At 42.0% G+C, this 14,942-nt stretch overlaps 1 protein-coding gene across 3 annotated transcripts in view; it reads left to right on the forward strand.

Moving 5' to 3' along the window:
• Positions 1–806: 806 nt before the first annotated feature.
• Positions 807–14,942, forward strand: part of MTDH (metadherin) — a 63,138-nt gene continuing 49,002 nt past the window's right edge. For 2 of the 3 annotated variants that reach the window (XM_064267927.1, XM_064267929.1), the window contains exon 1: positions 807–1,514. In XM_064267927.1, coding sequence (XP_064123997.1) covers positions 1,134–1,514 — 381 coding nt within the window. In that variant the 5' untranslated portion in view covers positions 807–1,133. The remainder of the gene's footprint in view (positions 1,515–14,942) is intronic. The other variant, XM_064267928.1, reaches the window with a different exon arrangement.

The following is a 14,942-nucleotide window of genomic DNA, read 5'->3' on the forward strand; positions in this document are numbered from 1 at the left end:
CAGCATATAAAAATAAGACTTTCTGCAACTCCTTTTGCCACGTTGCGTAAAAGCTTAAAATAAAGCTCAATAAGGAAGCTACTTCTATACGTAAATAGTCTAATTTGTTTCTTTCTTATTAAAGTTACAAATTTGGAAAAGAATAGTTCCTCCCACGGGCTTTCCAACTTTTGAATTCTGGGGAGTAACAGTGAGAGAGTGAATGAGCGAAACGACGCGAACGTGCCCAAGCCAGGTTGGCAAACAGTAGGCAAGCAACCTGCGTTAGCTGGCCCCGAAGAGAACTATCCAATTTGTGCGTTAAACCCAGGCCCTGGGGGAAAAAAACGAACAGCCTCAGACTCAGCTGAGCCCAGTCTGGAAGCATCTACCCGACCGGTGACCCTATGGGGAAGAAGCCGCTTCCACTCACCCCTAGGAAAAGCAAAAAAACGCTATACCTACTAGGACGACTTTTGACCTAGACCTTGTGACTCGGTTCACTGCTCTTCACCCTCTTCCACTCCCCCACCAGGCTTCCTCGAGAGCTCCTCCTCTTAACTCTCTCAGAGCGACACGTCTCTTAAGCCAGGCCCACCGCCTCCCCTGAACCCCTCGCAGGCTCTACTCCGTACAGTGTCACCCTGCTCCCTAGCTCCGCACCTCGACCGCGCCCGAACCCGTCACTTTCGACGCAACCCCGCGCCTCCGCCCAAAGGCTCCCGCCCCTCCCGGCCCCGCCCTACCCACGTGACCCAGCGCCCCGCCCACCGGCCCCCACGTGACCCGCGGCCAGCCCGGCGTCCCCGCGCGCCGCGTGAATCACGGCCGGGGCCGCCATTGTTCCGCCGAGGGAAGACTGCGGGACCCCAGCATTGGCGCCGAGACGCCGCTTAGCGGCCGCCACTGGAGACACCACCTTCCGCTTCCCTCTTCCCCTGGCGGTGGCGGAGTGAGGCTGACTAGGGGGAACCTGGGAGCCCCCTCTGTCCTCCCCGCGGCGGCAGCGGCCGATCCCCGGCTCCGGCGCGAGGGGCGGCCGCGATGCGTTCGGCCTGAGGCCGCCTGGCCCGGCCTTTCCTTGCTTCCCTTGACTCTTCCACGGCGTCTCGGCGCCCCAAGGTCCTCCTGCGAGTCGCTCTGACGGGGGGAAGATGGCTGCACGGAGCTGGCAGGACGAGCTGGCCCAGCAGGCCGAGGAGGGCTCGGCCCGGCTCCGGGAAATGCTCTCGGTCGGCCTAGGCTTCCTGCGCACCGAGCTGGGCCTCGACCTGGGGCTGGAGCCGAAGCGATACCCGGGCTGGGTGATACTCGTGGGCACGGGCGCGCTCGGGCTGCTGCTGCTGTTACTGCTCGGCTACGGCTGGGCCGCGGCTTGCGCTGGCGCCCGCAAAAAGCGGAGGAGCCCGCCCCGCAAGCGGGAGGAGGCGGTGGCCGCGGCGGCCCCAGCCCCTGACGACCTAGCCCTGCTGAAGAATCTCCGAAGCGAGGAGCAGAAGAAGAAGAACCGGAAGAAATTGCCGGAGAAGCCCAAAGTGAGTAGGAGAGTAGCGGCGTTAGAGTAGGGGCGAGGGGGTCGGCGCAGCGGGCGGGCTTGGAGACCCTCCTGTGGGAGGCCGTGCGCTAGCCAGGAGTGGAAAAGAGTGAGGTTCGTCGAGAGCCGAGACGCACGTCTCCCAAGGTGGAGGAGGTGGTAGGTGGACATGTCACTGACGAATGGTGGAAACTCAGGAAGTATAGGACGAGTGGAGAGGACCAGTTTCGAGGAAGGAGTTAGAAGGTCTGGGGGATATGTTTAATGACAACGCCCAGAGGTTAAGACATTGGGGGAACCTTGACGGCTTGAGTAACACACCAACCTTAATCGAGGCCTACTGGGTAACCTGTATGTGGAGGTTAATGGGACCTTAAGGTGGTGCTGGGAAGTTGTGGAAAGACTTCACCTGGAAGACAGATGCTATCTCGAGTCACATTGATACTCTAGCCAATGGAGGAAATAACGGTGACCTAAAAAATCTGGGGCTTACAGAGCATTAAAGGTGCCCAGGTCTAGACGCACTTTCATTTTCGCAGGAACTGTTAATGGCAAATGGTTGCACACTCTTGGGCTGGTGACTGTGGCCCGTGGAGGCCAGAACCACCAGCAGTTGGTTACCTCATATACTTTAGGGTATCTAGTCCTGTGAGAGAAGTGGTCTGTGGTACACCCCATGGTGTGGCAGGTGTTTGACAAGGGTGTGACAGAGCACAGTGGTGCAGACAGAGAGAGGGTTCAGATGCCGAATTACTAGACCACGTGTGGAAATGCAGGGAGCATCACATCCCTTTTATCATGACTCCTTGCTGTATTTATACGTTGTTTGTTTCCATCTCCCCGTAGTTCTCCCACTATACTTTTCATAGTGTTATTCTTTAAATGCTCACTTTACAGCTGAGCAAACTGAGGGTATGAAGGGTGTGTGAAAGTAAAAATACATCCTAACGTATTTTGAAATCCACTAATTAAGCTCATCTTCCTTTCGGTACAATTCAGCAAGCCAATACCAAGGCCCTACTATGTGGAGTGCACTGCTGTTTGGAGGGCAATGCAAGGTATACACGTAGAAGTCAGATTTAATCATGGAGGCCGAGGGTAGGAGACGGAGTTACAAATAATTCCAATATTGCATAGACTGATGAGTGCTACAGAGGGGTGAGCAGAGTGTTAATGAGGTTTAGAGAGTGGGAAACTAGTTCTGTTGGAGGGATTTAGGTAAGTTATTAGAGGAAGTGGAATTTGAGTTCAAAGTAGTGTAATGAAAGTATTTTTGGAAACAGTGCAAAGAATAAAGCTGTATTAGAGACATGACAGCCCCCAGTTAATTCATTATTAAACCTAGATAAGCATTTACATTTTGCTTGCTGATTAAAAAGATGCAAGATATGTACAAAACCTAGAAAAGAGCACAGCTTTTTTAGGGGGAGTACTGCCTTAAGTTAGGAGAAGTTGTTAGGGGTACTAAACCCAAACCAAACCCACTGCCTTTGAGTCCAACTTATAGCGACCCTAGAGGAAAGGGTAGAACTGCCCCATAGGATTTCCAAGGCTGTAAATCTTTACGGAAGCAGACTGCCATGTCTTTATCCTGTGGAGCAGCTGGTGGGTTCAGACTGCAGCCTTTTGGCTAGGAGCTGAGCGCTTCAGCCACTACACCACCAGGGCTTTTTTAGGAATACAAGTATATATAATTAATTTTTAGAGAGCGTTAAGGGGATTACCAGTAGAACTGCCCCATATGGTTTCCAATGAACTGCTGGTGGATTTGAACTGTCGACCTTTTGGTTAGCAGCCGAGCTCTTAATCACTGCGCCACCAGGGCTTTTAGGAGTACCAAAAAAAAAAATAATAATAACAACAACAAATCCGTTGCTGTTGCGTTGATATACCTGTACTCCCATGAGTTTAGGAGTACAGGTATTTATAATTAAATTTATAGAGAGCGTCAGGAGGATTACCAGAAAGTCATGTTATGGTGGAAATAAATAACCTGGCTCCAGGGTAAGGAAAGAAGGTGATTTTGGAAAAAACCGTATTCATTAAGCCTAAGCCTCGTATGGATGAAGCAGGTTGTGAAAATTTCAGTGCCTTATTTGGCATGGCTAGAATTTCAGATAGACTTGAGTTGCAAGACAGGTGCTCCAAGAGCCGGTCTGAAGTGCATCATAACACCCATATGACTCATCTAAAGAAGGATCCCAGACTTGAAGGCTTGTACTGTGAAGAGTGCTCATTAGACTTAGGATCTATCATTTCCCCCTTTTCATTTGAGTTAAAGGGGAAGAGGTTGTAACTAAATAACCTAGTATTAGCTTTGATGAGTGGAGAATGAAAAAACTGATTGGATGGTTGAATGTGAAGTGGGTGAAAAGTATCTTTGCCAACAGAATGGTGAAGACGTATGGGAGTTCAGCTCCATCAGCATTTACCAAATCGTGCCTTTCACACTTTGTTGATTGCAACCCACAGTAAAATATATATTTTCCATTAAAATACCCACCCCCCACAAAACTGTTCAGTTTTTCTTTGATGATACTAGTGACCCACAGTTAGAAAAACACTGTTTTATAAGGCTAAGGAGTATAAGCTGCCATTTATTTAGTTCTCATTTTGTGCCTTGCACAGTGCTAAGAATTTACTTGGAGAAAAGCAGGATACGGTTTGCAGATTGAAGGCAGTAAAAAGGAATACAGTATTTGTATGTGTCACTGTGAAGGGGATATAAGAGTAAAAGCTCAGTTTCTCCCCAGGGAGCTTTTTATTCCAGTTGTGGAAAAAGATAAACTCACTTAAAAAATCAACGATACCACCCCAGTGGGGACTGAGATGGGCACGGAAGGCCATATCCCAAAAGTTGGCTTTCAAAGTAGGTGAAGGAGGAGGACATTGAGAGAGGCCGACCAAATGGCCCATAAGGAAAACTTTGTCAGCCTGGCAGGAATGGGGAGCTCTAAACTTGAGTAAGGTACTTAACCTTGCTCTGTGTAGCTTATCTTGTTTATAAATTGAAGTTTTTCATTAAGTTAAAACACTGCAGGATTTCTCAAAGTTATCCCTGACTACTTGCAAAAGAGTCACTTTGAATGCATGTTAAGGTTTGTAGATTCCTGAGCCTCAGAAATCATACGCATTCACAATTCCTGGAAATTGGTCAAGGGAATCTCATTTTTAACAAGCTCTCATGATGAATCTTCGCTTGCTTTGAAAATTACTCACTGGCTAGGGCCATAATACCTTTAGTGAGAGGGATCTCCAAGTGGAGCCCTTAAATTTTATAATCCATCTCTTTCTTCATTACTACATCCTTCTGATGAACATTTTAGAATATACTTATTCTGGTTCAGATGGCTTCAGTAATGTAAACTACTACAGCTTTTTAGAAAGGGCATTGCAAGTTCTTTTAGGACATTTTGCTTAAGTATAATTTTATTGTCATGTTTTCTATTATTTTTAGTTTTTTCTTAAATCATTCCAGTTTTGCAACTTCAATTTTCAAAATTTGTTTCTGGGAACTTGTCTTTATTTGTAGAGCAGTTGGCATTTAGCTTTTCAGAATCTGTGTTTGGACCTATTCATAAACATTTTTTGAAATTATTTTTATTGTGCTTTAGGTGAAAGTTTACAGAGAAAAGTAGTTTCTTATTAAATAGTTAATACACAAATTGTGTGAAATTCTTATGTCAGTTTGGCTTTAGCCCCTAATAAAATCTTAGCATAGGTCTTTTAGGGCTATGAATTATAGTTTGTTGCCTTACTTAAAAGAGGAGGCTGGGGTACACTTTTCATTAGGCTTAGTTCTTGTTACTTTTGGAAATCATTATTATGCAATGAATATTTTCCATGACACCTAGCTCAGTGTAGGTATTTAATAGGCACTCAACAAATATTTTTTCACGTGGCTTTTAGTGGTTCAGAATGTTCACTTTCTGTCTGATGGACCCAGGTTTGATTCCCAGCCAGAGCACCTCAAGCTCAGCTGCCGACTTGCCTGTCAGTGGAGGCTTGTGTGCTGCTGTGATGCTGAATAGGTTTCAGCAGAACTTCCAGACTAAGATAGACTAGGAAGAAAGGCCTGGTGATCTGCTTCTGGAAATCAGCTAGTGAAAACCCTATATGGATCAGAGCCGTTCAAATGGATTGTGCATGGAGTTGCCATGAGTTGGGGGCCAACTTAACAGCAGCTGACAAGGCCTTAGATAAGTAATCTTACCAATTGATGCTTTGGATTTTAACTGAAAGCACATAACCAGGGTCAGCTTCAAAGAAATTTATTTTAGTGAACAAGTTGTTCGTATTTTAATATAGGAGTTTTCATAAAGATTTGCCATAGCGTACTTATAAATATCTGTAAATTCCACGAAGAAAAGAGCACTCTCTTGTTTTGTTTGCTACTGTATAACCTTGCATAGTGCTTGGCACTCAGTAAATAATGATTGAATAATAGTATGATCAAAGTATTTATACAACTTAGATTCATATTTTTCAAGCCTGCTAAACAGCCATATGAGCATCTTTTTATTTTTGCAGCAGAGTTACGATGGCTTATTGCCTCATCTGCTACACTATTCCTCATCTGGCTAAAATTTCTTAAGGTCCACCTTTCTACAGTCAATAAACTATCCTAATGGTATCCAGTGCCTTTTGTAGTCATTATTTCCCATTCTAGTTTCTCCCGCTGCTGCCCTCCTCAGGGCTTAAACACCTTTTTCTTCTTCCAGTTACTTTGTCACCAGTCCTTTCTATCCACTTATGCCACTTGCTTGAATCTTAAAGCCCAGCTCTGATCATGTGACTTTCATGTTCACATCTTTTCAGTAGTTTCCCTATTACCTATTGAGTAAAATCCAAAGTCTGTGACTTGGCATTCAAGTCTGATCCTGATCTAACCCCATCTTGTCTCTCTTCGTTACCCCTAAGACAATTCTGCTCAGCTAGACTTCTGTTACTCTTTGTTGGTATTATTTATCATCTTTTAGAAAGGTCTTGCCACCTGCAGGGATACCCCTACTATAAAGCTCCCCCACCCTCTCACCTAGATTTAGTCTTCTTTTTTAAAAAATCATATTGGGCCACATTGTATAAATAATTGGTTAATAATAAAGTCGTTAGTTGTTGGTGACATCCCAACTCATGGCAACCCCACTTGTGCAGCATAGAATTGCTCCAGAGGGTTTTTAAGGCTATGACCTTTTGGAGGTAGATCGCCAGACCTGTCTTCTGAGGTTCCTCTGGGTGGCCTAAAACCACCAACCTTTCATCTAATGGTCGAGCACTTAACCACTTGCACCACTACGCTACCTGTATCACTTTTTTATGTTTCTTGTAGCACCTGGCATGTTTAGTGGAAACTGCAGTTGCCATATTTGTAGGTCCAAATGGTTGGATATCAGAATTTCATGTGGTTAAGTCTAACAGTCATTCAACAAGTATCTGAGCATCTACTATTTTGTCCATTATCATAGCAGTAGCATAGAGTACAGGAACCCTAGTGGGACAATGGTTAAGCACTCAGCTGCTAACCAAAAGGTCAGCAGGCCTTTCTTTTTGAGGCATCTCTGGACAGACTTGAACTTCCATCCTTTTGGTTAGCAGTTGATTACATCAGCCATTTGCATCACCCAGGAACTTTATAACACACATAGAACATACTTTATTAAATAAAAATGGAATGAATAGATGAATATAATAATCTGTATCTCTAGCTGGACCGTTCCTTTTATCTCCAGAATCTCATGCCTAGGTGTGTACTTGACTTTTCCGTTTAGAAGTCTGACAGCTATCTCAAACTTTAACATTTACCAAACTCTTAATTCTCTGTTCTCTTCCAGTCTCCCCCCATTTCTGTCAATGGTAAGTGTGTCGTACACTTTCAGAGATTACTCCTAGATTTTTCTGTTGTCCTTAGCTCATCATATTTTCTTACCCCCTTGTATCTAATCCATCAGCTTGACGATGTTGTCGTTACGTACCATGGAGTCAGTTCTGACTCACAGAGATCCTGTGTACAACAGAACAAAACACTGCCTGGTCCTGCGCCATCCTCACAATCATTATGCTTGAGCCCATTGTTGCAGCCACTGTGTCCATCCCCTTTGTTGAGGATCTTCCTCTTTTTCACTGACCCTCTACCAAGCATGATGTTCTTCTCCAGGGACTGGTCCCACCTGATAACATGTCCAGAGTATGTGAGACAAAGTCTTGCCATCCATGCTTCTAAGGAGCATTCTTAAAAGCTGTACTTCCTCCAAGAGAGATTTGTTCATTGTTCTGGCAGCCCATGGTATGTTTAGTATTCTTTGCCAACACCATGATTCAAAGGCACCAGTTCTTCTTCGGTCTTCCTTATTCATTGTCCAGCTTTTGCATGCTTATGAGGCGATTGAAAATACCAGGGCTTGAGTCAGGCACACCTTAGTCCTCAAAGTGACATCTTTGCTTTTTAACGCTTAAATGGGTCTTTTGCGGCAGATTGCCCAATGTAATACATCATTTGATTTCTCGACTGCTGCTTCCATGGATATTGGTTGTGTATCCAAGTAAAATGAAACCTTTGTCAACTTCAGTGTTTTCACCATTTATTGTGATTTTGCTTACGGATCCAGTTGTTGAGGATTTTTGTTTTCTTTATGTTGAGGTTTAATCCATAATGAAAGCTATAGACTTTGCTCTTCATCAATAAGTACTTCAAGTCCTCTTCACTTCAGGAAGCAGAGTTGTGTCATCTATATATCGCAGATTGTTAATGAGTCTTCCTCCAGTCCTGATGCTTCATTCTTCATCAGCAAGTACCGTTAATTTTAACTCTAAAATAAATACTCAGATCAGTTACTCTCCAATACTACTATCACTGCAGTTCAGGCCACTATTGTTGTCCGAATTGCTGCAGTAGCCTTCAGTTGACTGCCTCCAACCCTTTCCTAACACCTTAATATGAATTTTTTCAAAACAGATCACTGTTCTGCCTAAAAACACTTCAGTAGCTTTTGCGTATAAAATAATTCTAAACTTCTTTTCCTGGCCTACGTCGGCCAACACCTGCTTATCTTCCCAAGCTGATTTTGAGTTACTTCTCATTTGCTACCTCTAACTATACTGATCTTTTTTCAGTTCTTCAAACTCTTTCACAACCCAGTGCCTTTTTATGAGCTATTGTTAACACTCTGTGGAACAATCTTTACCCCCACTGTTCTCATCATCTTCAGATCTCACCTTCTCAGAAAATCCTTTCCTGATCACCCGGTTTCACATAGGCTTCACCTTCTATTTTCTGTCTCAGCTCTTGTATATTTCCTTCACAATACTCATTAGTTTGTAGATGATTTACTTTTATGGGGTGTTTTCACTCTACTAAATTATTTATTTTCTGGACATATAATTGCAAACAATGCCCGGCATATAAAAGAGCCTTTGATAATTATTTGGTGAACTAAATACTGAACAATGTGGCTAAAATGACATCGCATAGTTTTACTGGGTAATCAGCTATTGAGCTAAGTAACTTTGTCTTTTAAGGTATTTCCAATAGAATTGTGGCTTTTATTCTAAGATGGTGGTTTTGCTGTATCACCCCAGGTAATATTAAAGGTAAATTGTCATTTGCCACCTATATATGTCATTATCAAAGAAATTTGTAAGATTTCTTTTCACCTTTAGATCACTGTCCCCTTAGTTGAAATTCTTTAAAGAATAATCATTTGATAAAACAACCCTGAGTGATAGATAAAATAAATATTCCTGATTTCACAGAATAGGAATCTTGAAATTCAGACCATTTAAATAACTTATTCAAGGTTAAAGAGCAAAGGAGTTTCAAAGGCAAAACAGTATCCTGATCTCTAGCCTAAGAACTCACCATTATTTTCAGTATACCGGTCTGGTCTCCATAGCGTGTTCCAGGATATTGAATTACATTCAGAGAACAAATCTAATTTTCCCAGTGAGTTACACCTTTCTTTATTGCTTTTAAATTTTACTTTTATAATCATAAGTTTCTGCTGAAAATTATGCCGACCTTTACAAAAGCTCTAGAATTTTGGCTCCATTTTTTGGGCTTCTTTTAGTTATGTGGTGGAATTTTTTCATCTTTTCATTCTCTTATGCCAGAGGCCTAGCAGAAAAGACCTTTAATAGTTATGACAGAAAAAGACCTGTAATAATTGTGCTCATCGTAGTCAGACACCAAGAACAGCAGTAAACCCTCTGAATACATGTTTTGTTGTACTTTGGCATTATTGCCTTAACTGTACTGCTTCTCAGGGAGCCTTTGGGTGGTGCAAATGGGTAACATGCATGCCAAAAGGTTGGAGGGTTGATTCTACCCAGAGGTGCCTCAGAAGAAACCTGGCGGTCTGTTTCTGAAAAATCAGCTGTTGAAAACCCTATGGAGCACAGTTCTACCCTGACACACATGGGGTTGCGATGAGTCAGAATTGATTCCACGGCAACTGGTTTAACTACTTCTCAAGGTTGTGAAATCCTTGAAGTTACTTTATAATTAGTATTGTTCAGGCATAATCAAGAGATCTAAATGAGGAGTTGGTGTTAGTCCACCAGTTTTAAAATTCACCATTTTTTCTCCAACTATGCCAGTAGTCTTCAAACTGTTGCATAGAGCATCAGGATTCCAGAAAGCATCCATCAGGATTTAAGAAAGAAGAACATGGATATGTGTCTAATATATCACTTTAGTCGTTATGTCAGTACCTATCGGATGGAACCTTGAAATCAGTGTTCCATTTAGTTTTTCACAAGTCATCATTAGTGTAATTTGGCCCTTTGGACAGATACTGAGTGTCATCTCCTCATCCCATAAAAATACCCCAGAACCTCCCTGGTACAGTCAATAAGGAGATAGTGTGGAATACTGAAATAGCTGAGTTTTTGACTAGCTGTTTAAAAGGCACTAGGAAATACCTCAGAATAAATAGCAAGATTTTATAAATTTGAATTATTAGTCATATTTGTAAGATTGTTCTTTTGGTTATTAAGAGTTTCAAATTGGGGTTGAACTGAAAAATGAGTAGGTAAATTACTATGGCTGACACCGTATGTGTACGTTCACGTTCACGTTTAGGTATCATTTGTGTAGTTTATATACACACACAGTTTGGCAGAGAAAAAACACAGGGTTTGTGCTTTCAAACAGACTGCCCACAAATTGTTCTGTTTTGAATTTGTATCAGAACTCTTCACAACTAAAACTATGGAACAAATCAAGACTAGTCTTTTCCATTAAAGGAGATAGTCCATATAAAGCATCTATTAAGGTGCCTGCCACGGCACGTACATACTCAGAGATCATTAGTTGTTATCATCAGGCTGTCTCCTAGTCTAATCTGTGATACCTCTTCTGAATTTCCATAACATCTTGCCTTTTATTTTTTTAATATATATATACCTCTTGTATGTTTAGAATATTTTTGAGCTAATAATGTTGAGATTTCAGTAAAGTAGTAACTTGTCCATGGTAACACATTTGGAATTTCAACTGTAGTTTCTCATCTTGGCTTCAAATCCCCTACTTTTTCCCTTAAAGGATGGGGGCGGGGGGAGGATGAAAGTTTACCTTTTGTCTTGTGTTTTAGTATGTGCTGTTGCATACATTTCTTCTTCCTTTACTTAGGCTCTAAGATTCTTGAGGGCAGGGATTGTGCCTTACTTGTCTTCGATTCAAGGTTTTAAGGGTTCAACATATTGCTATACCATGTTCACTTTGTATTGAGTGAATGAACAAATACTATATAATTTCTTAGAAAATGATGAGATTATAAGCTGTTTTAAAAAAGAACAACAGCATTACAGTGCTGTGGCTGGAGTTAGTCTGAACTGTTTTTAGCCTCTGAGAGAATGTTATCTACTTAAAATTTGTATTCTATTAACTTCCCAGAAGAATTTGTGTCTGGGCCTGGTGGACACAACTTTTTCTTGGCCCCTTTGACCACCAAAATTTAACATTCATTTTGAACTTGCTAGTTTTTTTTTTTTTAGTATAAAAAATAACCCAAGTGCTTTAACATGGGAATAGAGGGCGCGGTGCAATGAATCGCTTTTATATGGTCTTTCTCACCATGGTCTTTTAACTCCCACCAAATGATTGGGTGAGACTGTGTGAATAAGGTTCATGAACCTCTTGTGGAGGGGATGGGACCATGCAAATAAGATGGAACCCTAGCGAGGGATTGGTCAGTTTTGACATCCTGCTAGAGAAGCAGTAGCAGGCAAACAGCAGCAGCAGAGGCAGCAGAACCAGAAGACCGGCAGGAGATGGCATGGTGGGCTTTCTTGCCTGTGGAGTGAGAAAGCTGAGTGCCTTTGAGCAGGGAGCTTGCTGGTGGAGTGGGTGTGTCTGGGCACTTGGCAGAGCTCACCGACTCACGGAGTGGGAGAGCTGAGCACCTTCAGGCCCGGGCTTACTGGTGGAATAGGATGTCCATGGGCACTTTTTTTTTTTTTGTCCACGAATTTTTTTATTGTGTTTCCTTTGAAAGTTTACACGGCAAGTTAGGTTCTCATTGGACAATTTCTGTACAAATTGTTCAGTGACATTCATTAGATTGTTCACAATCCAAAGCCCACTGTTAAAAATATAATTTATATTTTCTTTTTTTTAACCGTACTTTAGATGAAGGTTTACAAAACAAACTAGTTTCTCATCAAACAGTTAGTACACACATTGTTTTATGATATTGAGTAACAACCCCACGACATGTCAGCATTCTCCCTTCGCAACCCTGTATTCCCTATTAACCAGCTTTCCTGTTCCCTCCTGCCGTTCAGTCCCTGCCCCAGGGTTGGCTCACCCCTCTAGTCTTGTTTTGTTCCATGGGTCTGTTCAATCTTTGGCTGAAGGGTGAACCTCAGGAGTGACCTCATCACTGAGCTGAAACAGTGTCAGGGGGCCATACTCTCAGGGTTTCTCCAGTCTGTCAGGCCAGCAAGTCTGGTCTTTCTTTTTGATCTGGGCAATGATCTGGTGGAGTTAAAGAGGTTTGTAACACTTGGTGGGCAAGGGCCGGAGAGAGGCCTGCCTGCAGGCACGGCTGAGAACAAGCTGTCCTGATAGAAGGGCTATATCCTGAGTTGTCCCTGATCCTGAATTGTACCTGTTCCTTCCCTAATAAACCCCATAACTTCCACCTGGTGGCTCAGTGGTTAAGAGCTCAGCTGCTAACGAAAAGATCGGCAGTTCGAATCCACCAGCTGCTCATTGGACGACCTATGGGGCAGTTCTACTCTGTCCTGTAGGGTCGCTGAGTCAGAATTGACAAGACGGCAGGGAGTTTTCATAGGAATCAGCCTTGGGCTGATGATGATGGTGATTCTGCCTCCTCTTCATGAAGTTAGAGGAGGTCAGACGCCCCAACACCACCATTTTTACGGAGGATAATGGGCCATCATAGCTCTGAAAGAGAAGAAACTGTTTCTTGAGTAAGTGGTCTTTCATGTGTTCTCTCACTTAATGTAATTCTAACAAGAAAGTTGTAGGGTAATGACATTATTTTCTCTATATACAAGGGATGATAATTTACAAATGATGAAATCAAAGGGGTAGGTTAAGGAAAATGCTTAAAATCACAGCAAATAAATATTGAACTTAGGTTTTAATTTTAGGTTGTCTGTCTTCACATCGTCTTCTTTTTTTAATAGATTTTATTTTTAGAGTAGTTAGTTTTACAGAAAAATTACATAGGAAGTCCAGAAAGTTCCCGTATACTTCCCCCCAAACACAGTTTCCCCATCTTTACTGTGGTACAGTTGTTATAATTGATGAGCCAGCACTGGTTTATCATTATTAAGTTATTGTTAACTGAAGTCCATAGTTTACATTAGGCCCACTTTCAGTATTGTACAGTTCTGTGGGCTTTGGCAAATGCTGAATGACATGTATCATCATTATAGTGTCTTACACTGTTTTCCAGCTTTTCATCCCTTTCCCTTTTCTCCTGAGTCCCTGGCGACCTTTGATCCTTTACTGTCAAGTTGAGGAAGTTTCCCTCTATTCCTAGTTCGCTGAGAATTTTTATCATGAATGGGTACTGGATTTTGTCAGATGCCTTTCCTGCATCTGTTGATATGATCATATGGTTTTTCTTCTTTACTCGTGATGGATTACATTAATCAACTTTTGAATGTTGAACCAGCCTTGCATACTTAGTCCCTTTTACAATGTGTAATTCTTTTATACATCGTTGGATTCTATTTGCTAATATTTTGTTGAGGATTTTTTGCATTGTGAGAGGTACTGGCCTGTAATTTCCCGTTATGGTAATGTCTTTGTCTGTTTTTTTTTATTAAGATAATGCTGGCATCATAAAATAGGTTAGGAAGTGTTCCATATGCTATTTTCTGGAAGAGACTATAGAGAATTGGTATCATTTCTTCTTTACATGTTTGGTAGAACTCACCAGTAAAGCCATCTGGACCTAGTGCTTTCTGTTTTACAAGGTTATTGTTAATTCAAGGCACATAGTCTTTTCATATTTCATTAGTTCCTAGTTGATAGGCTGCTCTTGGTTTCTAAAACTAAGAAGTTTCCAAGTAATCTGAAGTCATGGGTTTTACATTCTGTGGCTAGGAATAATATTTACGTAACTAAGTGAAAATAGGGTTCTAAATGGTTTCATTTTAGAAGTCAAATGCTAAACTTTTTATATATGTTTATCATTCAGATACAGACTTGTAATTTGGAATCAGTTTAATAAATACGTGAAGGCTGCTCAGATGAAGTAGAAGTCTATTATTAAACATACCTTCTTATTCTGAACCTTATAACTCCTTAAGGGCAGGTTCCTTTTATATGTCTTGTTTGCATAACGCCTAGTCCTAGTACTTAATAAACATTTATGGAATTTTATGGAATTAATAAATGGAATATTGACTAACCTGAGTATTGTTTCCTTAAAATCACGAGTCATGAAATAACCCCTTGCTCCCCTGCTGTTTAGCCCCCTCCCTCATTCCATTTGGAAACCCTGGTGGGATAGTGGTTAAGAGCTACAATCTGCTAACCGAAAGGTCAGCAGTTCGAATCCACCAGGCGCTCCTTGAAACTCTATGGCGCAGTTCTGCTCTCTCTTGTAGGGTTGCTATGAGTTGGAATTGACTCACCGGCAATGAGTTTGGATTTTTTTTTTTTTTTTTTGGTTCTCATCCCTTTCTCCTTATTGTCAGCTAGGTGTCTTCATTCTGGCTTACCACTACCCCTCTTAGCACACACACAGTGTCTACTGTGGTCATCTGTTTACTGTTGTATCCCTAGCACAGTTCCCGAAATATTTTAGAGATACAAACATTTATTGGTTGAAAGAATGAAAATTTAAATCTGGGAATATATGTCCCCAGACTAAAAAGTCATATATTCTAAAGCAGTGGTTCCTAACCTTCTGGAGATAATTAGTAAGTACAAAACCCAGACAAAAAATGAATG

Source organism: Loxodonta africana, chromosome 14, assembly GCF_030014295.1.
Source record: "Loxodonta africana isolate mLoxAfr1 chromosome 14, mLoxAfr1.hap2, whole genome shotgun sequence".
NCBI lineage: Eukaryota > Metazoa > Chordata > Mammalia > Proboscidea > Elephantidae > Loxodonta > Loxodonta africana.